Here is a 24,240-nt window from a genome sequence, read left to right on the forward strand (position 1 = left end):
TACATTTGATGTCATGTCGCGGAACGGCTAGCAGTATATAAGAGGTGAGATACCTACCCCAACTCATAAATTCGATAGCTCAATCTTATTAAGTGATCATTACTTGTTATTTACCGTTACTGCGTCTCTTGATATCGATATTTAAATTCCTTTCAAATAGACCTATCTTCAAATCGCCACGACGTTCATGACTACAGCCATAACTACGACCTGAACCGCAACCTGAACTCAAGAACAGCGGTCTCATATTCAAAATTCAAGCTGGGAAATATCATTTCTTTATTAGTCGATAATTTTGGAAATGGCTAAGAATCAAGAAGATCATTGGTCTGCTTCGGTACTTTATAATTTCCCCTCGTATTCACCTGCCCCTCCCCTTCTCAATTCCCTTGCATACATAATCGCCCACGCAAATTGAATGATGGAGACTCAAATGAGAAATGAGAGAATGGGAAGAAAAAGTTACTCGGGGGAAGTGAACATTAGAACACAAAGCTAACATGTACGAAAAAGGCCTATCAAAATTCCGCTTCTTTTGTTCCAAAACTTGCGGGGAAAGTTCTGGGCTGGTTGGATGTGCAGAGTGATGATGTGGTGCTGGATGTTGGGTGTGGTGGTTAGTTGTTACTTTTTTTTTCCTTTTAATGTTCGATGGTGAGGTGGATGTATTGGATCGGGGTATTTTTTTTTATTAGGCAATGATCTTAGTAGAGAGGGAAGTGGGAGGGGAACAAGAAGCAAGCAACAAGACGCAATGGAGAGAATCGAGAACTGACATTCTAACTTTGTTCGCCTATGTAGATGGAATTATCCCCGTTCAAATCGCACACACACTTTCCCAAGGATCAGGAAGGATTCATGGAATTGATAGTTCGGAAGATATGATTGCTGCTGCCAAAAAGGCTGCTATAGCAGGGGGTGAAGAAATCTCGGGAGTTTGTACATTTCAAGGTATTTATTCCCATCTCTATTACTATATTTATTCTGCTATTGATCCGTCATCATCACACTCCCTCACGCTGAACCTACACTTCCCTAATACAACCCAGTACTCGACGCATCGTCTCCCCAAGATCTCTCCACCCTCCCATCCCAAACCTACACGAAGATCTTCTCCAACGCTGCACTCCACTGGATTCTCCGCCCGGAACCCATCCGTGAACAGTTCTTCACGGAAGTCAAAAGACTTCTCAAACCTAACGGAATCTTCGTCTTCGAAATGGGAGGCATGGGTAATGTAGCCGAGATGCGCACTGCATTGTTGAGTGTTGTTGGACGTCGCTGTCAAGGGGGGTTAGAGAGGGCGAGACAGGCAGATCCGTGGTTTTTTCCTGATGAGGTGTGGATGAGGAATGTGCTTGCTTCGTCTTCCTCTCTTTCAGATGTAGATCAGGAAGGAGGATGGAGCATCGAGAAATTGGAAAGAGAATACAGGGCTACGCCAGCAGATAAGGGGGGCATAGAAGGCTGGGTGAAGTTAATGGGCAAGCAGTTTTTCGATGTTCTTGAGGAGGGGGAAGAGAGGAGAGAAGCGGAGAAAGAGGTTTGTGAGGTGTTGGAAAGTGTATGTAGGAGTCCTGGAGGCGGCGATTGGATTGGGTATGTGAGATTGAGGGGAGTGGTTAGGAGGGTATAGATCTTGAGGCTTAGGGTTTAGAGCTTAGAACTCGGTGCTTGAAATATGGGGTTGATTGATCATTTTGATACGAGAGTGAATGATGGGGAATGGAATTGGGGAATCGATTATCGTTTCTGCTGTATTGCTTTCATCTTGGTTTTTGCGGAAAAATAAATGGATGTTCACAAGTCCCCCCCAAGAAGGATCTTCTCTGAAACTATAGAATTACTTAACAAATGTGAATTTTGAAGCCCATGAATTTGTACAGTACTTATTAGACCGGCAATCTTTATCATTACAGCAAAACATTTCCGTCCTACTACCCGAAGCTAGTTTGCCACATTAAAAGTTCACTTTTATCAACAAGTTGGGCTGAGCTGATCCCATATTGACTGGTGGGAGAAATAAGCATGCGGTGTTTTTAATCCATATGAAATCTCATCATCATTAAAGTTCTTTTGGTTTAATTCTCGGTGCTCTTATTTCTCAAGAAAATCAAAAACTTAGTATCATAGATTAATTCCTGCCATGACAGTTCGTCTCATCTCACGACTCTTTGACTTGGCACCTTTCTCACTTTGGGTTGTGTCGTAATTTCAAGCTGTCAAATAGGTGAGTGTAGAATACGGCCAGAAATTTAGATACGGACTCCACTGACTTAACCATAGGCCTGGATTAGAGTGAGTTCAACTAATCCGGCGAGTTAGTTTATTAGGGGCTGACGACAGGAAGGTATTCTCTGAGCAGAAGGATGGCGCAACCGAAGTTGAAAGGGTGATATGGAGGATATGAGAGGGGACGGGGAAAAACTAGGTTAGAGATCAAGCTATATACAGTCGAGGGTACAGAGGCAAGATGTATACTCCGATTAGAGTTTCTTTTTGGGCCCTTTTAAACTCTTGAATAAGTAAGATCTTACAAAAGAGAGCAGAGTTCACCTACCAGTAGAAAAAGCTTATACTGCTAGCGAGGAATGATTGGTGAATCAAAGCATGCTTTTTGAGTGTTGCTATCAATGACCTCTTTATCTTCGTTTATCATCACTCAAATTATTTATTGTGAAAGATATCATGTATACACATCTGAGAGCTAATTTACGCCGAAACATACACTCTTTAGATAAATACATCACATATTTTTTCTCCATTATTCAATGTCCAAGGCTTCCTTGTCAGATAACTCACAAGTGAGGATTTGGTTTTTGAATATAAGCGGATTTCAGACACTTACAATCCCCAAATTCCAGTTGTCAATTGAACCAAATTCTACTTAACTACATCTGATGAATCTCCTGGAAGAACCCCAGCGGCGAACCTCACAGAAGTGTCTGGGAAAGCTGGTATATTGAGAATAGCACCTTTATACTCAAATTCAATATTATTTACATCAGAGCTAGAGAGTTCATTATGGTTAAAATGCTAACCATTCAGAATGGAAATGGAAGGGAATTCAACTATATGTAACTTTGCAGCCATGTTTTAGTTCCTCTTCCAAAGCCGAGCGACCGTGTTACACATGGCTATGCTTAAAGAACTGTGTGTGTCGAATTGATATGCGTTTTCTCTCAAGTCTCGTTATTTTCAGAGCTGAGAAGATGTTAGCCTTTTGTTTGACTTAGAATACATGTGTTTGAACTCGAGATTTTCGTGCTGTAATAATGAAGCTGAACATGAATTCTTAACGGGGGTTCACTCATTACGTTCACTGTAACCTAAGGGCTTTCTGGCTCTTGAATAGAAAAAAATATCATCAAAAACTATAGTCATCTTGCAGATATGTTATTCTTATCGGGATATCTCGTTGCCGGTTTGACTCGTCTAATAAACGTTCCCATGTAGTACATTGTTATCAGAATTATTTGAGTCGAAATCCCATTGATATTTCTCAGCATTCCTAGGAGTAATATGTAACGTACAAGAATTTTTCTGACTCTGATATATGGAGCTAAAATACTGATAAATGGTGTTTCATCCCTAGGGTGGGATTTTATACACTTGAATTTGAAGGGACAGGGGCTAGGCTTGGAAAACGAACAACAGGGGACATAAGTTTTGGATGAGGTAGGAGGCAAGCTGGAAAGAAATATTAACAGGCTCATTGTCATTGTAAATGGGTGAAGATATGTTGCTTGAAGACTTGTAATACCCATTTTACTTTTTTCAGGTTTCAGGGTAACCAAGGAGCATGATTCCCTCGTGTGAGAATGCTATCTTTAGGTCTGGAGTCATATCGATGTCTAATTTCTACTGCTGTTTATGGCACTGATGCATTATCGTAGATCATCTCAACGTCATCCATAGATTATACTAAATTGCCAGGGTATCTGTATTCAACCTCCGAGCTTCCCTTGATAGAATATGAGCAGATGTAGCTTGCGCTTGCGGAACGCATCATCCCTAATCATCATACTGATGCCCCTTCGCTCTCTGGATTTATGATATTAACTTATAAATTAGAGACTTTTATCAAGCCTATTCAATCGAAAATCAACGTAAAAGACCATCTTTATTTAAGTGTGCCTGGAATACTCTACTCGGAGGAGTCTGGTTGAATACTTGAAGTAGCCGTTAAGGCTATTGCGCAATGTGAACACTTGCTCGAATACGCTTTTCCACCATATCATGAGCCACATTTACTAGATGAAGCGCGTCCGAAGCCATCCTACTACGACTCTTGACTTATGCCCTCGAGAGAAAGGTCTTGCTCTAGATATATAATAAACGACTCAGACTACCAAGAATCTCAAGTAATCTTGATCAAACTTCATGATTTGCCAATTCCTAACAAAATAAAAGTCATACTGCGAATCCTAATCATGATGCTGAAAGACAAGTAGTACCTCACCCCTGCCATATCGTCATCACATAAGCACAACACCCAAATCCTTCAATTTCCATACGCCGGCTCGGTGAATACTAGGCCAAATGTGGCATAACAATAGTATCAGAATACTTCCCCAGATATCGAGATACAATGTTTCTACGAGCGGTGCAATTATCTCATCGCCTCTTCAAAATTCGAAGTTTGGTTGCACATCTAGAGATTGAACTTTCTCCGGACGCACAATGTCTCATCCCTTGGCTGGAATCATGAAGCTTTGTTGCCTGTCTGGAATTTGAACTTTCTCCGGAGAGCAAAGTTTGATCCTTAGACTGAAGATGTGATCAAATCTTTCCGTGATCATAGTGAGTTGAATGGCTATAATATGATGTGTCAGCAGCCTACATGATATGGGGGTTCACTTTCTCTTCATTTGTAAACATGGTCTGGCTCATCAGTCGGGGTGCAACACGCAAGGTATTGATACACCATTCTTGTTCAATAATGATAAACGAGTAGACTTGGTGCATTTTGACCCAACCTTGAATAGTTAGAAGGCGCAACATCTACTCTTCTTACGAAACTATGGAAAGATTCCTTAATAAGGTAGAATTTTCTGACCGACCTCCAATTCGGCCGGACATGAAGAGATGCAAAGAATACACAATAAATTGTATTCATTGACTTGAATAGGCGCCGGTCAAGTCTCGTATCTGTAGATCTCTTCCCACACCCCTGAACTGACGCGAGATCGGGCCGAGCATACTGTTGATATAAAGTTATCACCATCGTTTTTGCAAAGATTTGGGATAAATAATGCTACCATACTTGGCAGTCAGACGAGGTCCTGACAAAAGTGCAGTAGTCTCTACCTGCGGTACGTTCGCCTTGCCAAATTTGTAGATATTGGAGTAAATCTGGAAAAGGGCCGATTCCCCGCACCTCCGCAAACTGCAGATCAATCCTCTAGTTAGATGCTTCGATTGCTATTCGTGCAATCCACATGAGACTTTGAGGGGTATCTCTGTATTCCTTTCGCGAGATGCTTATCATGTCGCTTGATATACGAGTTTAATTCCATGACATTGATTAGACCACTAGGCTTATCAACGTTGACAGTACCTTGACAGCACATGAATTCTCCGCTAAAATAGCTCGAGTTGCCTACTCTCAATAACGAGAAGTGTCCCGAAAAGCATTGAAACCGAGTCAAGCCATCCAACTTCTAACGTGCCCTAGCAATAGAAGGACTCTGGTGCGAGCCGTGTAACCGGCGGGCTTTGAAATCCACAGGTGAGAAGACAGCATCAAGATGTCCTACGCGAGCGAGAAAGATTGTGAAATTTCCCATGATGTACTTCGTGCATCAAGCTTATGCATAAGCTCCCATCCTACTCTACTGGCATCACTAATCTCCATGCGGGGAAGAAATTCCATCTCCCGTTTCCTCATTCTCAATTTCTCACGGAGTCTAACCTGGAGACTCCAGAATCCAGCAACTTCGTCCATGTGGATATTGTCAAGATTCCACGCGATGGTGGATCATACGCTGACGCGTACCCGCTTTAGCAATTTCCAGCCCGTCACCACAGATGGAAGAGTTGTCAGCATAACGTTTCCAACAAGCTGTCTAATCCGAACACCTATCGGGCCTACTATTGCGCTTATTGACTCAAACTGTGGAAATCGATGTTGGTTCATTGATTCATTGAATTTGTGAGAGCTTTGTAAGGCAAGATGAGCGGGTATCGGCACAAACACGGGGTCTCCAATTTGGGGTTGAAAGTCGGCTAATCATCGGTTATTGGTCTTACTCCCAGAAAATGGGGGGCTTTCCAGACTGTTCAGTGCCGACCCAACACCCGAGTCGGCTTTAGCAGAGAGTTTGCCTCATAAAGAGAAGATTTTTTTTTTTTTTTAAAAAAAAGTATAAAAAAAAAGATGCTTTCTTTAAAGGATAGTCAATGTTTTGGTGAGATATGTACAGGTGTGTCTCTTCTGTCTCCTCCAATAGGGCGTGCTTATTGGGTGATTATGGACGTTGATTAGTTCGCATGGCTGTCAAACTGTAAGGATGCTCGGATATCGATCCTAGAATCCTGTGGTGGTCGGGACCGAAAAGAAGAGAAGTTTGAAGCAATTTCAGAATTTTATGCTCATTTTTCATCATTTACATCGTAATGGACTCGCTATCTACTGATATGATGCTGGTAGGATGGTCTGTTGTGGGAATTGGAATCATCCGATGATCAGGATTCTCGAAAACTTATAGAGCTGGAACTGATATGAGCCCCTTCATCTTCCGGAAAACTCTCCTCTTCTCCATTCTATAAACGTCCCCACCACAACATCTCCACTGGCACTAGGAAAAAATAGAACTATCAAACATGCATTAGGAATCTAGGATATTCTTACCGTATACGAAGTAAAAATTCAATTTCTAGTTGCTCCAAGTCATGTTGGGGTTTCTCCACCCCGACGAACCTTGGGGTCGAACAGTCACTCCATCTGGAGAGAAAGGGCCGAATAGCTACGTAGTCTATCTCACCCGCTGTCTGCAAAACGTTGTTGGCGGTCGAGGAGAAGTCATGTGTGCGGAGTTTGGGGAATTTGTAAACGTTACCTTGTCCGTTACCGACATGTTGGTATTAGCCAGGGAAGTCGTCGAATGTCAATGAGAAACTCATTGATGATCACACTTATTTATCTGATGTCGTTGAGGGCCAAGAAGTCAAGCAAAGCTTGACGATATTGGCATGACGAGCAGCGCTCCAGTCGACGGGTGGCTTGTAGAACCAGCCTGACGCTTGATAGGTCAAAGCCTTGGAGCCCTCACTAAACGCACTATGGCACTACAATCCTTGCATCCAGTTTGATCCGTAGCCTTGGCACACCATGCAGTGATAGAATCCTAGTTAAGACTTATCATTCCTCGAGGTGGCGCGCGCAAGTTTCTAATTCAGACACAACTTCTTGTTTAATGGGAATTCAAGGGATTGAGATATCCAAGAGTGGCTTACGCTCCAGATTTCCTGTTGCCGAATGGCAATCCGAGCTACAAGCAACTAATCCTAGGAGGAAGTTGGAAACTTGAAAGAATGGGGCTCGTCGTGTGCCATCCAGGCTTCTCCAAATCCTCCATGAATTACATCCATCCGTTGATAACCCATGAGTTGGGAGTTAACGCGTGGCATAACTCCCCAGAGCGTCCACTTTTGGAGTGGAGAAGAGATTTTGCTCAAAGAGTACTCATGGATTTGTCTGTTATTTAGCATTTTCAAGTCTAAGCTTGATTAGGAACCCCCGCGGGAAAGGCTTTACCCTTGGATAGCCGTATAGAAAGTTGGAGATACGGTGTACATATATATATATGAGGTTTTCCTTATCCTTTCTCTTCTTTTCTCAGACCGTCTTCAGTTCATCTTCATCGGGCTTCGCCTCCCCTCATCTCGCTCCCCCAACTGTGTTCTCGTTTCACTTTTACGCCGACGACAATGGCCATCATGGCGGAAAAAGGGGCTCCGAGCCAGTCGCTCGTTGCTCGACAGAATGCAGCAAAAGCTCATGGTCTCATGGGAATGCTTAAGAATCCATATGTGTTTTTGACATGTTTATTCGCATCGTTGGGTTGTATGATGTATGGTCAGTACAAGCATTTTCATTTCCTATGACTGCTAAAGCAAGCAAGCACTGGCTAACATTAGAATGACAGGTTACGACCAAGGAGTCATGTCCCCAGTCCTGGTTATGGAAAACTTCGAGAACGAATTCCCAACTCTCACCTCATCGACACTTCAAGGATGGCTCGTTGCCTCCCTTGAACTTGGTGCCTGGTTTGGTGCTCTTTTCAACGGATATCTCGCAGATAAAATCTCAAGAAAATATAGTATGATGGTTGCCGTTCTCATTTTCACACTCGGTACCGGCCTCCAAACTGGCGCTCAGAACCCATCATACTTCTTCGCAGGTCGTATTATCGGTGGTGTGGGTATTGGTATGTTTTCCATGGTCATTCCATTATACCAAGCAGAAATTGCCCCTCCAGAACTCAGAGGATCGTTGGTATCACTTCAACAACTCTCCATTACCATCGGAACTACCATTGCTTTCTGGCTTGACTTCGGCTTCTCCTTCTCCGGGGGAAACAAGTGCAAGCCAGAAGGTATTGCAAACCCATATCTGGCCGATGGCACCTATAATGCTGCTGCAAATCACGGACACCCTTGTACCGGTCAGAACCAAATTTCCTGGAGAGTCCCATTGGCATTGCAGTTGATCCCGGCATGGACCCTTTTCATTGGAATGTTCTTCTTCCCATTTTCTCCTAGATGGTTGATGTTGAAGCATCGTGAGGAAGAGGCCATTGCATCTCTGTGCAAACTCAGACGTCTTGACGCCAATGATCCATTATTGCGAGCCGAGTTCCTCGAAATTAAGGCCGCTGTCATGTTTGACGAGGAAACCCAAGCGGAACAAATTGGCACCGGTGGAATGATGGCCCCATGGAAAGCATTGTTCGTTCCTCATGTATTCAAGAGAATCTTCCTGGGATGTGGCATGATGGTATTCCAACAGTTCACTGGTATCAACGCCGTCTTGTACTATGCCCCGCAAATTTTCGCCAGTTTCGGTTTCTCGAGCACTACCACCACTCTTCTCGCTACTGGAGTCACTGGTATCTTGCAAGTCCTCTTCACTCTACCAGCTGTCCTGTACCTCGATAAATTCGGTCGCAAGACTTTCCTCATTGCTGGTGCCATCGGTATGTGTATCTGCCACATCGTTGTCGCTGCCGTCGAAGGTGTTTACGAAGACCAATGGAACCTCAACGAAGGCCTCGCTGTTACACAAGGGTGGGTCGCCATCGTGTTCATTTGGTTATTCGCGGTTAACTTCGCCTATTCTTGGGGACCTGTCACTTGGGTTCTTGCTCAAGAAATCTTCCCAGCCAGTGTCAGATCCCGTGGTGTTTCCCTTGTCGCATCTACCAACTGGATGTTCAACTTTGTCATTGGCTTGACCACCAAAGACATGCTCGACTCCATGAAATATGGTACATACATCTTCTTTGCTGTATTCAGCGCCGGAGGTGGTTTCTTCATCTGGAAATTCTTCCCTGAAACTAAGGACAAGACATTGGAGGAACTCGATGTGTATTTTGGCGGTAGCATTGAAAGTATTGCGGCTGCAGATAAAGCAAGAATGCAAAGTATCAACGAGAGACTTGGCATCGCTAATGCCGAGAGCCCTGAAGATATCAAGTTGAACAACGAGGAGAAGATTGCGACGACTACTCACCAAGAATTGTAGACGAAGAAGTGGTGTAAATTCACGTGGGTTTTGTGGATTATTTGGATCATAGTTTTGATTTATTCTACTTGAGATAATAATGATTAGCATTTGTAATGAAATAATGAGACGAGTTTCGACCAAAAAGAATCATTTTTCCGGCTTGTGTTCAAAAGATTGTAAATTTTCCCATGCCATCTCTCCAGACCTTTTCTCTTTAGACTGCCTGCTCCACTTTCAGTCTTCCGCCAGAAACGGATCTATATGCGTAAGAGACCCCTTTGACTGACTGCTATACAATTGATGGAACCAAGTCACCTCTTGACAACTAGCCTTATGGGCCCTAAGGTATTTGGGTGATTGGCGATCTGGCCTCGATCTGTTCATGGGCACCCTTGTATTTCACTCTTCGCTACGCTCTGAGATTTACACGACAAGAACATTGGAATTTGATTTTTGTACGAACATCCTGTCTAGAAAATTGCAAAGACGTGAGATTACAAAGAAGTCACTAGCTTCTACCCCCACACTATGCTACATAAGCCTCCTTCAGAGTGAGGCTTAAAAGTACCTAGATGGCTTTCACAACTACCCTCGCTGGTGCGAAGGAAATCCACACTCCAAAACCAATATTCATCCCTCTTAACCCACCCATTGCAGTATATGCAACAGTTCCAGCAACATCTGCGGGATGTCCTCGTTCCTCACCCCAAATCTGCATAACTTCATCCATGCCGCTTTCTTTTATCACTACTTGGTCCCCGGGCGCTGGCATATAGATTTCAAAATCCATGTCATGCTCGGCTCTCATATTCTGGCTGAGACTGAAGGTTGTCTTACACAAATCCAATATGTTTTTATTTAATAGTTTATCATTTGGTTTCCGCAATGGTCTTAGGAACTCTTCTAAAGCTGACGCAAATGCATCCACATTTGTCTTTGCTTCTGTCTTTTGAAATCGTTTCGCGCACTTGTAAGTGAGCACTCTCCATTTGCGGTAGTCAATCTTTTCCGGACTCTCAACTGCAAACTTATCAGCAAGGGTCGACTTTACACTTGACTACACATGATCATTACCTGCAGAAGTAATCTGGATCTTCTGTTCAAACTCCACAAGCCCAGCTTCCATATTTTTACCCTCGTCTTCATCGTCAAGACCGAATCCTGGCTTTAGAAATATTTCATCACATAAGAATTGAAAAACGGCTCTTTCAAGACAGTGTTCTTTCCCACCCGGACCTGTTTTCTTGCCGGAAGCCGCACCCAGCATTAAATCTCTTGGCTTTTGTTTGCTGCCATGCTTTATGTTCGGGTTTTGGTTCAAGTCTAGATGTGTTCTGACAATGCGTTGCACTCCAGCGATCACCGTAGCATATCCTTGCTGCCAGAAAGTCGAGGGCCGAGAGGTCGCCTTACCAACCCCAGCAAGACTCCTGCAAAGGTCGACGATTTTCTTTTCGGCTTGTTTGAGTTCCTGCTGACTATCAAGATTGTCTTTTTGCAAATCCGATTTCTGTTGTTTGAGTTCCTCGAGTTGAGCTTCCAAATCCTGCACATCTTGAGAGGGCTTACCAGCTTTTGCTTGATAGGCATTACGCCGAGCTTGAAGTTTTTTGACCTCTGTTTTTAAATTTTCGACCTCTTTCTCGGCTTGAGCCAATTGCAATTCTACTTCAACTTGCCGGTCTTTGGCTTGATTCAACAAAGATTCTGCTCGGACTTGGCCGCTTTTGTCGAACGCATTAATTGTGTCGCGTCCGAAAGCTTTGAGCTCTTCTGATATCTTCTGGTAGTTGCTTTCAAGGTCTTTGTATCGTTTTTGGGACTCCTCCTTTTCATTTTCAAGAGACTTTACTTCGGGCTGCAGCATGAGGTTCGTTAGCAAGGGAAAACAAAACACAAAGTCGAAACCATGATTCGAAGATCGAACTTACGGGAACTTTACCACCCTGGGATAGCATTTTTTCAAGCTCGACTTGAATCTGCTCGAGCATCTTACCTACCAGTTCCACAGCTTGTTGAACAGATTCTCCATGTTGAGCACCTTGGCTGTCCTCGGGCGCTGGATTCATCTTGAATGATACAGTTGCACCTTTGTGGAATTGGTAAAACTATACCTTGCATCACTGAGCTCATGGCATATATTTTGAAGACACAAGCGTTGCTATCTGACTACTTTCGCTAATTTTGCATTCATGAAAGAAACCTCCACATCATTCATCGTCAAAGAACGAGTGCCTGTTCTCTTTATCAATCTCGATATTAAGCCCGCCATTCCCTTATGACAGTGCTTATTCTTTTCCGTTTGCAGTGTTGGAGTTCGTAAGTATCGAATCTCTCATAAAGTCTTTGTACGTACATATGATGTTTGTTCAATTGACGTTCATCAAACCAATTGTTCGATGTTCTTATGCAATTGAAGGCAACCTTATACATACCAAATGGTCTTTTATCTCATTAAAATTTCTTTTGTACTTTGAATTATCAAAGCTATCTTTTAAGACAGAATTTATGAGTTTCCAAGGAAGAAAATTATTGTTTAGCATGTGTGAGGTTGTCCTCGACTGTACCAATATTGAATAAAACATGACTTGATTAATACCTTGGTGACTTGGGCCTGAATGCTGTGTTTCTAATCATCCCTGCTGTTAATGTAGCACCATAGACTATCCTCGGAAACCGAACCGATGGTGAAATACTCTCTGCATATCCGAGTTGAAGACTCCGATCTTGATGATACTCCCTTCAGCTAAGAGTAGTCCAGTAAGTGCCAAATCTAAGATACCGTTCTGACATTATCTATCGGCGTGAGTTAGATAGAATAGAAATTCGTAATGTCCTATCAAATAAATTAGTGCTGCTTCGATACCAGTGTCAGTAGTGTTCCACTGGGCAGATGGTCACCTCAGCGGTGCAATATTCCACAAGGTAATAATGTTTGGTCTCCCAGCTTACTATGGTTATATCAATAGATGAAGCATCACCTTTGTACTTGCTCAATTGGAAATTGCTGCATTATACAAGTGCAATCTTTAAACAATCCTTGACGACAATTCCATTCAAACCACCAGTGCGCCTCCGTCAGTGCCCTCGTCTCATCACACTACATGGCTTACGATGCCAGATCCAATATATGCAAGAAGATTGCCTCCTCCCTTTTCGTTCTTTCCGAAAGTGTAATTATAACAAGAGAAATTATTGCAGAGTCAAGCTCTTTCCTAACACACAGATCAGAAGGTGCGTCATTGTAAGCCGAAAGCCATAGTACGGAATGGCACCACGTACTTCTCGAAGAAATAGTCGCCAAGTAGTGGCCCGGCCTTCACTTTAATTTTTGGTGTTGTATATCAAGGTTAGATGCATCAAAAAATAGTGGAGGCATGTACTTAGAAAACAATGAAAAAGCGCAGTTTGATGACATACTTCCAGTACTTATTCATGCATCTCAGATGTTTGTGCAATGATTCATTCTAAATCAAGCACCCTGCAAAACCGTTCTCAAAAATTCCAAATGAAATTTGGATTAATTATGCTTTTTGTAAAGTTGAGAAGTGTTTCATGAGCCCATACACCGACTGTCTGGTGAGACCTCCAAATAAATGACAAAGCAAGTATCGCGCGAAGTCCTTCGTATCATCAATTTATTCCTTCGCAATAAAATACCACTAGGTGAAGACCCAAATCAAAGCCTCCTTGAGTAACCCCCAACATCATGTTCAATCATACTTAGCCTCAACACTACCTATTTCCTTGCCCTTGATCTCGAGCGAGAACTTCATCACGGCAGATGAAACGGTGACTACCAAGTCATAATGAACATCCCAGCATGGAGTACCCCGAACTGAAGTTCTTTGTTTGAATGTTGACCGATCCACGCCACTCAAGTCGGCTGTCAAGATACAGTTTTGCTTGATTGTAATTCCAGGATAAACAGGCGCAGCTGTGCTTTCACACTGAAGGAGATGTTCTCGGAATATGAGTGCGCTATTTGTGATGGCTCCTTCAATAGTTCGATAGAATGGAAATTTAAGTTTTTGGTCTCTTCCTAGGTCCTCACCGCGGTGGATATACCAAGTCATCTGGTTTCTAATTAGCAAGTCTGTCTGCTTCAATGAAACTTAAGTCTTACTGTCGAGGTTCGAGTGTCTCCGTAGCAATCAACAGTCTTTGGTCGACCTCGATCTTTTTCCTCGTCATAAAGTGATCGGCCTACTACCCCGTAATGTCTCGTCGATTGCGTTGAAATAATGGAAATACCGCCGGTTTTGCGTGGAAGTCCGCTGAGAACGGCGCCCCTAAAATGACTTCAATGAACATTCGTATGGATTTATACATTGAAAAATTACCTGACGATAGCAGACCACGCGTCATGAGGCTGGATGATTTGAATGGTTGGATGACAAGCCCCGATTCGAGATTTGAGATAACCTGAAGAACCAAATCCACCCACAAGGAAGATACCCTAACGTATTTAGCGAATTTTTCCAAAAGGAGATATAAAATAATTGTGGGTATACTTTTATTTCTGTCGCTTTTGGGTGATCTTCCGACATTCGTTTAACCTTGACCAAATTGACCTGCTCGTCAACCAATCTTTCGATGTCCGTGATTAACGGGTCGAAGATCTTCTTCAAGTCATCACTATATGAAGATTAGTCTTGATACATAGGTGAAAGTAAGGCCCTCTTGCCATTTCATAACCCAGCAACTCGAAACGAGATTTTTGCTTTTGTTATCTTGGAGGTTCACCATAGGAAAGTTCATAAGATAGTCTTCTTCCTCGTTTCCCCGAAACGCAGTCTTTACCCTCAGATCAAACTGCTCGACAGCATGGGCAAAACCTCTGGTTCTTCGGAGGGCGTAGAATTGATCTTCACCGACAAGCTCTTTGACGGCTTCTTCGAATCGTCTGTTAAGGCCTAATGAGCCTGCCATTCCACCTAATACTAATTAGCTTGTGTTTTAATGAAGAAAAAGCTCAGATTGCTGTACCTTTGCCAGGCACAAGTTCTTTCAAATCGAGTTTAGGTGTCAATTGTGTGATTTCGTAGGAAATGAGATCGACAGTTCCACCTCCAGCGTCGCAAATAATGAATGCGTCACCAACCTGTCCACTGTTAGTGAGGAACTCACATAGCTAGCGAAATGACATACAGCTAATGCTTGATCCTTTAGTGTCTGCAAAGTATACAGGGCGGCAGCTTCTGGCTCCTTGATAAGTGTGACTGGATGTATTTTGGCTCGCTTCGCTGCCTTCAGATCGAATAGTCAGTTGATGTCGTAAAGATGCGTATGTGAAACACTACCTTTAACGTCAAATCCTTTGCCTTATCAGACCAGACAGCGGGAACGGAGAGAACAAATTGCTTCTGGCACATGTCGAGGTATTCCTTTGGAATTTCGCCTTCAATGACAGTCATGGCATGCTTATAAATAGCCCCAATAAAGTCCGCTGCGATATCCAAGGCGGACTTTCCTAAAACTTTGAGGTCGTTATTGGTGCCTGAAGCTGGCAGATAGACGGGCATATTCTGAGCGGGATCAAGAAGTAGTTTCATCCCACGAATGACCTCACGCTTGTGATTCTGGGCCCCCCATGTGAAGCCCGAGGCATTTTCAGGGTCGTAACAGATCACGGTCGGAACTTTGGGTTGTCTGTGGCCTTCCAGTCCTGAGATTTGTTAGAGTTTAGGCAAATCATTGCTCATGGTCGAGAAGGAGAGACGACAGATGGTGATGGTGATGGAAAGGAGTGAAAAAGAGAATCGAGAAGGATCAGGATGTGACAAGAGATGGAAGATACCTGGCCAGTCTAAGATCGTAACAATCTCAGGCTTGTCCTTGATGGCGTATGCATATGCAATGCCGCTGAATGTTGTACCAAAATCCAATGCAATAACAATCTGATCGTCAGACTGGTAATTGTTTTGTGTGAAGCATGGTTCCTTGGTGTCTTTTCCTTCCGAATTCATGGTTGCGGCTGGGTGAAATGGTAGAGATTGAAACGCGGTGTGTAGAGTTACAGTTTAGCACCGACCGCGAGAGGTACTTATGAGCAATAGTAAGACTTCGAAAGTAAGCTTTGATGGTTCACGGGGCTTCCTGTTCATAGATAGCATTTCTTTCACAATATTCTTGAACTAAGGAGAATGAGCATGATGGCCCGTTTCTTGATGACCATATTTCACTCATCACAAAGATTGCAAAAATCTAATTAGTGACCTGCGAGCTTGATCAGTGGGAGCTGCTAGAGTTATGTCGAGCCTAAATGGATGAAACATTTTTCGTGAAAGGACTGCCGATTTTTTTTGTGCGCAGTGGCTTCTGATTCGCTAAGTTTAGCTACTCCTGCTTTAGAACCGGCAATCGACAGACAGAACGAGCTTTCTAGCATAAGCTTGCGAATTAGTTAGCGTTTCTCTCCAGTTTCTCCAAAACGATGTTCCCCATTCATAGACAGGGGTCTAAATAGAGTCTATCTACAAATAGATCGTTGAGAACAGGCTTCACTATTTGTCCATAAAGCTCTCAGCAAAGGACTTTCTGACTTGTCCACGACTCGAATTGGATAAATTTAAGATGACCGAGACACACCACTTCCTCAATGATTTACCGGCAATGCAAATTCCAGAGACTCCACATTTAGACAACACATATTTTCATGGTGGAATTGCTGATAATCGTTACCAGGAAGCAGATCATCGCCAAACAGGAGAAGAACGCATTCAAGTCATGCTAGATAGCACCCTCATAGGCATCAGACATCAACTAACGGAAGACCTATACAACATTAGACGTGATATCGAGCTGCAGGTTCGATCGGAACAAATACAAGTAGGTACAATTTACTATCTCAGTCTTGTCTAGAGCCGCAATTTGAGATGACGAAATTCGACACTCAACGCTAACCATTTTAGTTTGAGCAACCTTTCAACGGCCAAGAACCGAACAATCACGAAAGCAATGTTGCTCATTTGCATCACGAAAAAGAAGAACTGGAGCGTCAAATCGAAGATCTCCGAGCACAAATGAGTCAGATGGGGGAGGATTATGAGAGCCGTGAAGACTTTAAGAATACGCTGGGCCAAGAATTGATGCACGCACAAGAAGAGAGTCAAGAATTGGTGCAAGAGATATCTGATTTGAAGGGCCAACTTGCCAAGCTTAAGTGTGAGTGCTGGGATTATCAAAAGATGACGGAGGACCGCATGAATGAATATCGAGCCTTAGATGAACGATTTGGAGCCTTCGTTGGAAAACATGCCAATGTTCTCGGCGACCTTGAGGCAAGCGAGCAGCAGAGAAAGAAACTCCAAAACCAGATCGCCAAATATCGAGACATCATTCAAAAAAATGCCAATGCTTCTGGCAGAGAGCCAGAGGATGCAACAATTATCAAGGCTTTTTGCAAGCTGCGTGAAGGCGTTCAGCGTGTCATTCTGAAATTCTGCACTATGGACCAGCCTCCCCGACAGGGAGCACCTCCTACCCGTTACAAAATTTCTCTACCAAATTTCTGGGACCGACAACTCAACTCTCGGGAGATACAGAATAGAGTCAGGGAGGAGGTTTTTTGGCATTTGAGTCGCAGTCTTCTTTTTGTGAGATCTTTCGGGCTCGAGGGCATAGAAAAAAGATCGGAAGTTGAAGGAAGAACAATAGAGAAGGGACTCAGAGACTTTGAAGGTCAAATTAAACTAGCTGCTTCAGGTATGTCTTAATTTCAGTTCATCGGGTTCAGTAATAATCTAATGGCAATGATTTAGATCCCCAAGACCATGTCGATATCGCCACGTGGAGAACAGCCACGCTCAAGTGTGCCAAATTACTACATGCCAAAGCCGGCTCTGATCATGTAGATTACGTTACCGAAACTGCCAATCAGCTCAATTCTTTCCTGACGCCTATCCGAATTCAACATGATGACAAGAGTATCGACGTGCGTGAGCAGCAGAAACTCAAGGAACACTTGATGCAACTATGCAAAGATTCCCACAGTCTTACATTGTTATTGAGGGAATGCAGAAATACTTATCTTTGCGAGTTCCAAAAACAAGGAGAATTGATAAATCCCGAAGAGGCAGAAGCACATGACAAAGAGAGAAGGCAACCCCCCTGTGGAGAGAATGAAGGAGAGCAGATTGTAGCATATACACTTTTTGGTGCTTTGGTGAGAATCCCAGAAGGTAATCCAAAGAATAGGGTTGTCTTGCAGAAATCATGGGTTGTGGTTCAGTGTGATTGAGGGCTTGCCATCAATATTGACAGTTTACCACGACCTGATCAATTTTGGTGTGGAATTGGGATCTAGGGTCGATGTCTCTTAGAGAACAGAAGTTTTTATGGCCCACTCAGCTAGCTACTATGTTAGTATACTGTTGGAGCGAACTTGTGACTAAAGGTTCGATGAATCGAGATTACCTTCTTCCTGGCCCGCAAGATATCGTTGATGTGACATTGTGCCGGCAGGCTAATAGAGTTGGGTTCTCATGCCAATGCGGAGCCTTCATGGTGCAGACTCCGCTGGTATAATAAGTTTCTAACTTGGGGTATTAGTAATAACTTTCAATTCGGCATGTTGCCAGAGTGGTTAATGGGTAAGACTTGAATGAACAATTCGGTTATCTTATGGTTTCGGCCTCGTAGGTTCAAATCCTGCACATGTCGTGCGTAGCGTTTTGCCATTTCTTTTGGTTCCACGACTCTGAATGATTTGAAAGAATTGCTTCTGGTAAATTCGTGGCTGGCAACTGGGAAGTGATTCTGAGTGGAGAGTGTGGTATGCGCAGCCCCGCAGATAATAGCGGACTGGTGGAGTGCTTAACGCCGTGATATCGACAAAAATTATCGCCGAAATACTGAGTGTTGGCATCACATTCATTTTGATGCGGGCGTTAAAGCTTTCCACGTCATGGTCGGGGTTCTGTTTTGACGTACGTTTCCCTCTGGCTGAGTGAATCTGTTCCAGTGGCTCAATGTGCTGCATTTTATGCTTTCGATGAAGGTGGATGAAACAAGTTTTCGACCAGCATGCAGATATTGGGCACTTTGAGTGAGTGGGTGAAGTGTGTGTTTGTGTGTGTTTGTGTGTGTTTGTGTGTGCCATTCCTTTTTCTTGCTTAGAGCAGAACTGCGGCTTCACGTCAGTATTTTACCGGTTTGCGTCGAGGGTCGGTTGTTATTAGTTTGCTTGGGCTGGGCTGGCTGCAGGACGTCCGTAGTGATGCATCACACGTTCATCGTCTCGTGATGACTTCGTAGATTTTGGTGAGGGGGTATGAGAGCGATGAGGGGGGTACCATAGGTCGAATACGGATAGTAAAGCTGGGAAACCATTCGTTCTCCTGCAAACTCCCCGGACTATTGAGCTCGTCGAAAGTTACATTGATATGCAGCAATGATGCCCGACATTGCTATGGAATCCATGTCTCAACGTGATATTCCAAGGCTCAATGGAAGTCGACCTATTGAGGCGACAGCAAGCACGCGGGCTATGATGGATGTCTACAGGACAACGAGGTAAATTCGTGCGGTCAATCAATGTCGAGTCGTCTTTGCTTGAGATGGCAGTCTTGACAGGAGACGACTAGGTTAGAGAAAGAGAAGAAAGAAGAAAGGTAAATGTTCATATACAGCAATAGGCATTGTTTTACTTGGAGTGTATGTAGATTTTAATTGAGTAGACATAATTCGATCATAATGAAGTTCTCGTCGATGAGCATTCAATTCTTCAATATTTGCAGCTGGTGGTGGGCGAGGCGATGAATTATCAATTATCAAACATGATAGGCATTACCGATAGCGTTGAGATCGGGTCTCGCGAACTTTATTTTCTAGACAAAACAACCTCGACCTACAAACCTACAAACCTTCAACCCTTCAAACCATCACTCCTCAACCTCTCAATCTCTCAACCTGACCACAATCTCTCGACGGCGCACTTTTCCTCGACGATAACCCACATCTTCTTTCAAAGCACCATCGCCATGGCCGATACCGAAATGGATGTCGATGCGCCTTCATCTCCGCAAGAGCAGCGCAATGACACCAAGAATGCCTCCATGACAACCCATTCAAATGCGACCGCTGTACGATCTATCGAAGGCTGGATCATTATCGTCACCAATGTACACGAAGAAGCTAGTGAGGAGGACTTGAATGACAAATTCGCAGACTTTGGAGAGATCAAGAATCTCCATTTGAACCTTGATAGAAGAACTGGATACGTCAAGGTGAGCTCATACTATTACGTCTCTTGCATGGCATGGAAACTTTCCGATCAATTTGGCATTCTCGCCTTGGGATTTATAAGACAATTTCGGACAGCTAACACAAAATGTCTGCAACTAGGGTTACGCATTGATCGAATACCCAACCTTGGACGAGGCAAGGGCCGCTATTGATGGTGCGCATAATACCAAGTTGCTGGAACAGACTGTCGAGGTGGACTTTGCATTTGTTAGACCGCCACCAGGGGGAAAGGGTAGAGGAGGTCGGGCACCTGCCAAAGGCAGAGCCAGAAGCCGATCACGTAGTCCCAATGGCAGAGAAGGGGGCGATTGAATGAGTGCAGGTGACGATAATGTGCCACATGAATCACACATGAATGATTTCTAATCATCCAAGCACATACATTATCAAGGAGCGGTGGAAGAAATCTGGGGAAAATTGCAAGGAATATGAGGAAAATTAGAAAAAGCTACCTAGGCACTCTGTACTCCTCCATTAAAAGCCGATATGTCTTCATGGGAAAGACATATCGGCGTATAATCAAATCATCAGGATTGTAAGTTCATCTAATCGCCTTGGGATGGGGTCGAACATGTCACTAATCTATATTTAGGATTGAGATACCAGAAAGAATTACCATTGAATTTCTCTTTAATTGATTTCACTCTAACGAGTCTGAGCCCCCCCCGCGAGAATTTGATCGTTACATCTCCGAAGTTTTCATCTAACTGTTGGACATCGCCGAGACGTAACACTTGTCTACTCCAGAGTGTTCTTTTATAAAAAGAGTTGTCTTTGCAGAAAGTTAGAGGACCCTACTCACGTTTCTCCAAGCACCTAGTGGACCCTCCCTACATCCAGAGAAAAAAAAGACTCTCTTCCGATTTGAAGAACCTTGTACCGTGGGCTGACATAGAATGATGTGAGCGAGCTTTCCCCCTGGCACCACATTATTTTGACATTTACCAACGATTTTGCTTCTTCCACAGACAAGGCTTTATCCGGGAATCCCACTATACCCTTGACAACCTTACCTTATAGAGATCCTGGAATCCTAGAGGGTCATGCAGGCATATCTGTCGATCTAACAACACTCTCCGACAGCATCTAGCAACACTTGGACCACTACTATATAAGTATCCTGTATCACCACACCTTTGAATCCTCATACCACTTCATTTTGTACACTTTACGCTTTACACTTTACGCTTCACACTTTACATATTCACACCGCTACACACAAAGAAGATCGAGGAGATATCTTCACATTTAGATATTCAATACTTTCGGTGGCACCATCATATATCATCTTACATTTCAAACAACTTGTTATCCCTCCCTCACCTTGGTGAATCAAAGTCACAATGGCTCGTACATTTTTAGACACTCTCCCGAGAGAGATTCGCGATCAAATATACGGATATGTTTTATCATCCCACTCAAGAAGTGTATATCTATCCGAAAGCGTGGTCAATGACCCCGACTACCCTCAAGAAGAATATTCAGCAGCTGGAAAGCCCCCATATGTTATCCGCTCCAAATCCCATGGGGAAACCATACGCCTTTCCTTTTTACGAACCTGTCGTCAAATTTACCACGAAGCCAGAGTTGTTTTCTGGGAGCAGAACTCACTCATTCTCGATGGCATCCTCCCTCGAACATATATCGATCACCCCATACTAGGCAGACTGCCAGGTTCGATAGCCTCAATGGCTACCTCGGTCGAACTCAAGATAGATATATTAGGACGTTCAGCTTTCCGTAGGAAGTCTGAACTGTGCGAAGACAGCCCTTCGCTTGTTCCATTCGAATATCAATTGAAGGATCTAGCACGATGGCCAAACCTAAAGAGAATAAAACTACATCTGAGTCTTGGGGAAGACCCATGGGGTAATTACGATGGATATGGGCATAGTGGTTTCGCAAGATTACTATACTGGAGACTTAGAGGTGGATCAAATGACCATTGGCATAACTTGGTCCGATCAAACATCAAAGCGTTGGAAGAAGCGGGCGGAAAGGATGGTTACCTGTCTCACGTCAAGAAAGAATTGGATATCAACACAGGTTGCGCACTTCCAAATGGCAATGGCTTTCCTCAAAGAATGCTAAAGGTGTCTACTGGATCTCCTGGAGAAGTTCTACAAGAATTAAGTGAGGCATGGTTTGGTACTCTATCAGTTGATGGTAGATTATCTTACCTCGAAGGCGAAGAGAAAGAAGATATGTTTGTTCAACAACCAGCACCCCGTCTACCTATGCTCGACCATTTCTTCTTCTTTAAATACGACATTGATCGTTGGGTGGATGGTCAATCAGGTGTAAGGTTATGGGGCAAAGCAAAACAAATTTGGCCAGCAGGAGATGAGGGCAAACAAGCAAGAAGAGGTGCTTGGGAGGATTCGGGGAGAATGGGTTGCTCCTTTGATGTTATGCGCGAGATTCACTGGCCTTGGAAGCAAATGTCGCCGCCTGACTTTATTCCGTAAACGTTGGGTTTGAGTCTCTTTCTCAATTGTTACATGTATTACGAGTTTTCTTATATCTGTATCACGTATTAGGGAGTATATCCTCAGCTAGGCGTTGTGGAATCTTGCTTTTAAAATCTTTACAAATACATAATTTCTACACACATCTACCTCTTCAATGCAATAAGTTCATGTGCCGTCAAATTCGAACATCTTTTTTTTCTCTCAACTTTTTTCTATGTTTGAAATCTAGCCACCTTGTCGTTGCCGGTTACTATTACGACTGGTGACCCCCATTCACCAGCGCAAATACCCAAACACACGAACCACGTACATACATAACAGCTGCAGTCAGCGCTATTGAATGCGGGGTAAAGAAATTGGGCCAAGTGATACAATGGTGCCTGTCAAAAAGACTGGGCTTATTTGCCCCTTTGAAGTCAAAGACCAATGAGTGAGAAGAGCCAAGAAGAGATTTGGTGGTGGTGGAAACAAAGCTGCAGAATGCCGGACCCGAGTCAACCTCGTGAGATATTGCGGGGCTTGAGTGACGAGATGATAGGAGGAGAGTTCATCGGATGCTTGCCTTGAGTATGGTTTGAGTGTTTATTATAGGGAATGAGTGATGGGTTGAGCATGGTGCTGGGGGAAAGGATAAGGGTAGGCATTTTTGCAGTTGCATATGCGAATGCGGACTAGGTTTTTGATGATAAGGCTAAGAATGAAAGCGAGGGATCCGAGAGCAAAAGCGTGGGATATTATGAGATGAGGACTAGACAGGAAGAGGCGCTGGCCAGATGATGAGTTGGAATTTAATTCGCTTGTCAAGTCGTATTTTCATCTGTCCTTTCTTTCAAATGCGGATCTGGGGGTGGCGAGATCTTTTTCTTGGGAATTGGTGTCACTTGTTATGCTGTGCATGCGGTTTTATTGTTACTTGACATTAATATCTCAAATTGTATTGCTAATTTGATTCCAAAGGCGTTCTAGATATTTTTGAGCTGAATCACCTGTCATGATACAAACACTCGGGGGGAGCGCAGCCACTCACGTGCACCTCAGTCCTCGCTTGAAAGTCCATGCTTTACTCAATCCATCACCCGGCACCCCCAATGAAACTTCCCCGGCGAACACCCCCAATATCCCGCGCGCAAACTTCTTCAACGGAACACTCTTACTCTGCCCCCATAATAGATTTCGATCCGAATTGACTTTTTTGAAAATCGTACCGATCGCAGGAATTGAAAACGTGTGATTTGTCTCTCGGCCTGGAAAATCGTTTTCCAAAGGGGCTTATCGGACCCGAGTTGCGGGTTCGGCGGGTGGTGCTACGAGTGTGGGATCCTCAGCTGGGTTGGATGGAAAGGCTTGGTAGGCTGGATTTGGATGAGTATAGTATACTCTGGATACTTACCCCTTGAAATTTTGCGGTGGAAGAGATTGATTGGAAGATGGGAAGGAAGAGTTGTACCTCCACCCACACCAGTTCGTCCAGCACTCTTAGTACCGCACCCTTTATGCATACGGAGAGTATATTTGCGTCTCCGCTTCACCCTTCATCCTAGCATTTCCAACGCTTATCTCTCTCGCCTTACGATGTGGGTTCTGGGAAGGGGAGTAGCGTGAACTCGGTGTAATTCGGTTGAAGAGACTTACTGCGTACCGGTTCACCGAAAAGATAGGCTGTAGACGATAGGCAGAAGCTGGTAAGGAAGGATCAAATGCCGTCAGAAAAGCCTATCATTGTACTGCATTCGATGGTGATGGTTCTGGAACGCGGGGGTCATGGTTCTGAAGACGGAGAGATAGGGTATT

At 43.8% G+C, this 24,240-nt stretch overlaps 8 protein-coding genes across 8 annotated transcripts; 5 read left to right on the forward strand and 3 right to left on the reverse strand.

The window, feature by feature from the left end:
• Positions 1 to 25: 25 nt before the first annotated feature.
• BCIN_05g07510 (hypothetical protein) lies at positions 26 to 1,913 on the forward strand. Its single transcript, XM_001550601.2, has 4 exons — positions 26 to 337; positions 514 to 616; positions 802 to 951; positions 1,050 to 1,913. The coding sequence occupies exons 1-4, from the start codon at positions 302 to 304 to the stop codon at positions 1,634 to 1,636; spliced, it is 876 nt and encodes a 291-aa protein (XP_001550651.1). The 5' UTR covers positions 26 to 301; the 3' UTR covers positions 1,637 to 1,913.
• Positions 1,914 to 7,847: 5,934 nt separating this feature from the next.
• Bchex3 lies at positions 7,848 to 9,870 on the forward strand. Its single transcript, XM_001550606.2, has 2 exons — positions 7,848 to 8,080; positions 8,151 to 9,870. Exons 1-2 carry the CDS (start codon positions 7,933 to 7,935, stop codon positions 9,746 to 9,748), a joined length of 1,746 nt encoding a protein of 581 aa, XP_001550656.2. The 5' UTR covers positions 7,848 to 7,932; the 3' UTR covers positions 9,749 to 9,870.
• Positions 9,871 to 10,170: 300 nt separating this feature from the next.
• On the reverse strand, positions 10,171 to 12,120 carry BCIN_05g07530 (hypothetical protein). Its single transcript, XM_001550607.2, has 3 exons — positions 11,662 to 12,120; positions 10,805 to 11,588; positions 10,171 to 10,750 (listed from the first exon to the last, which is right to left on the reverse strand). The coding sequence occupies exons 1-3, from the start codon at positions 11,797 to 11,799 to the stop codon at positions 10,299 to 10,301; spliced, it is 1,374 nt and encodes a 457-aa protein (XP_001550657.1). The 5' UTR covers positions 11,800 to 12,120; the 3' UTR covers positions 10,171 to 10,298.
• Positions 12,121 to 13,246: 1,126 nt separating this feature from the next.
• On the reverse strand, positions 13,247 to 15,938 carry BCIN_05g07540 (hypothetical protein). The gene is made up of 9 exons (XM_024693205.1): positions 15,531 to 15,938; positions 15,034 to 15,398; positions 14,882 to 14,980; positions 14,720 to 14,834; positions 14,418 to 14,667; positions 14,245 to 14,368; positions 14,074 to 14,189; positions 13,857 to 14,022; positions 13,247 to 13,806 (listed from the first exon to the last, which is right to left on the reverse strand). Exons 1-9 carry the CDS (start codon positions 15,697 to 15,699, stop codon positions 13,444 to 13,446), a joined length of 1,767 nt encoding a protein of 588 aa, XP_024548990.1. The 5' UTR covers positions 15,700 to 15,938; the 3' UTR covers positions 13,247 to 13,443.
• Positions 15,939 to 16,198: 260 nt separating this feature from the next.
• Positions 16,199 to 17,614, forward strand: BCIN_05g07550 (hypothetical protein). The gene is made up of 2 exons (XM_024693206.1): positions 16,199 to 16,561; positions 16,645 to 17,614. The coding sequence occupies exons 1-2, from the start codon at positions 16,307 to 16,309 to the stop codon at positions 17,446 to 17,448; spliced, it is 1,059 nt and encodes a 352-aa protein (XP_024548991.1). The 5' UTR covers positions 16,199 to 16,306; the 3' UTR covers positions 17,449 to 17,614.
• A 300-nt stretch (positions 17,615 to 17,914) lies between these two features.
• Positions 17,915 to 19,314, reverse strand: BCIN_05g07560 (hypothetical protein). The gene is made up of 3 exons (XM_024693207.1): positions 19,027 to 19,314; positions 18,149 to 18,857; positions 17,915 to 18,082 (listed from the first exon to the last, which is right to left on the reverse strand). Exons 1-2 carry the CDS (start codon positions 19,027 to 19,029, stop codon positions 18,354 to 18,356), a joined length of 507 nt encoding a protein of 168 aa, XP_024548992.1. The 5' UTR covers positions 19,030 to 19,314; the 3' UTR covers positions 17,915 to 18,082; positions 18,149 to 18,353.
• Positions 19,315 to 19,472: 158 nt separating this feature from the next.
• Positions 19,473 to 20,665, forward strand: BCIN_05g07570 (hypothetical protein). Its single transcript, XM_024693208.1, has 3 exons — positions 19,473 to 19,959; positions 20,078 to 20,513; positions 20,571 to 20,665. The coding sequence occupies exons 1-2, from the start codon at positions 19,714 to 19,716 to the stop codon at positions 20,288 to 20,290; spliced, it is 459 nt and encodes a 152-aa protein (XP_024548993.1). The 5' UTR covers positions 19,473 to 19,713; the 3' UTR covers positions 20,291 to 20,513; positions 20,571 to 20,665.
• Positions 20,666 to 20,817: 152 nt separating this feature from the next.
• BCIN_05g07580 (hypothetical protein) lies at positions 20,818 to 22,637 on the forward strand. The gene is made up of 2 exons (XM_024693209.1): positions 20,818 to 20,879; positions 20,947 to 22,637. The coding sequence occupies exon 2, from the start codon at positions 21,322 to 21,324 to the stop codon at positions 22,444 to 22,446; it is 1,125 nt and encodes a 374-aa protein (XP_024548994.1). The 5' UTR covers positions 20,818 to 20,879; positions 20,947 to 21,321; the 3' UTR covers positions 22,447 to 22,637.
• Positions 22,638 to 24,240: the final 1,603 nt, after the last annotated feature.

The sequence above is a fragment of the Botrytis cinerea genome, chromosome 5 (genome assembly GCF_000143535.2).
Source record: "Botrytis cinerea B05.10 chromosome 5, complete sequence".
Classification (NCBI taxonomy): domain Eukaryota; kingdom Fungi; phylum Ascomycota; class Leotiomycetes; order Helotiales; family Sclerotiniaceae; genus Botrytis; species Botrytis cinerea.

Bases quoted from the DNA above. Each gene is read 5' to 3' on its own strand.
- BCIN_05g07510 (XM_001550601.2), top strand. From the start codon at position 302: ATGGCTAAGAATCAAGAAGATCATTGGTCTGCTTCG. The intron at 617-801 runs GTTAGTTGTTAC...TCGCCTATGTAG, and splicing joins GCTGGATGTTGGGTGTGGTG to ATGGAATTATCCCCGTTCAA. The intron at 952-1,049 runs GTATTTATTCCC...AATACAACCCAG, and splicing joins GGGAGTTTGTACATTTCAAG to TACTCGACGCATCGTCTCCC.
- Bchex3 (XM_001550606.2), top strand. From the start codon at position 7,933: ATGGCCATCATGGCGGAAAAAGGGGCTCCGAGCCAGTCGCTCGTTGCT. The intron at 8,081-8,150 runs GTCAGTACAAGC...TTAGAATGACAG, and splicing joins GTTGGGTTGTATGATGTATG to GTTACGACCAAGGAGTCATG.
- BCIN_05g07530 (XM_001550607.2), bottom strand. From the start codon at position 11,799: ATGAATCCAGCGCCCGAGGACAGCCAAGGTGCTCAACATGGAGAATCT. The intron at 11,589-11,661 runs GTAAGTTCGATC...CTCATGCTGCAG, and splicing joins CCCAGGGTGGTAAAGTTCCC to CCCGAAGTAAAGTCTCTTGA. The intron at 10,751-10,804 runs GTAATGATCATG...ATAAGTTTGCAG, and splicing joins GATCCAGATTACTTCTGCAG to TTGAGAGTCCGGAAAAGATT.
- BCIN_05g07540 (XM_024693205.1), bottom strand. From the start codon at position 15,699: ATGAATTCGGAAGGAAAAGACACCAAGGAACCATGCTTCACACAAAAC. The intron at 15,399-15,530 runs GTATCTTCCATC...AACAAATCTCAG, and splicing joins TACGATCTTAGACTGGCCAG to GACTGGAAGGCCACAGACAA. The intron at 13,807-13,856 runs GTAAGACTTAAG...ATTAGAAACCAG, and splicing joins GAGACACTCGAACCTCGACA to ATGACTTGGTATATCCACCG.
- BCIN_05g07550 (XM_024693206.1), top strand. From the start codon at position 16,307: ATGACCGAGACACACCACTTCCTCAATGATTTACCGGCAATGCAAATT. The intron at 16,562-16,644 runs GTAGGTACAATT...TAACCATTTTAG, and splicing joins TTCGATCGGAACAAATACAA to TTTGAGCAACCTTTCAACGG.
- BCIN_05g07570 (XM_024693208.1), top strand. From the start codon at position 19,714: ATGGCCGATACCGAAATGGATGTCGATGCGCCTTCATCTCCGCAAGAG. The intron at 19,960-20,077 runs GTGAGCTCATAC...GTCTGCAACTAG, and splicing joins GAAGAACTGGATACGTCAAG to GGTTACGCATTGATCGAATA.
- BCIN_05g07580 (XM_024693209.1), top strand. From the start codon at position 21,322: ATGGCTCGTACATTTTTAGACACTCTCCCGAGAGAGATTCGCGATCAA.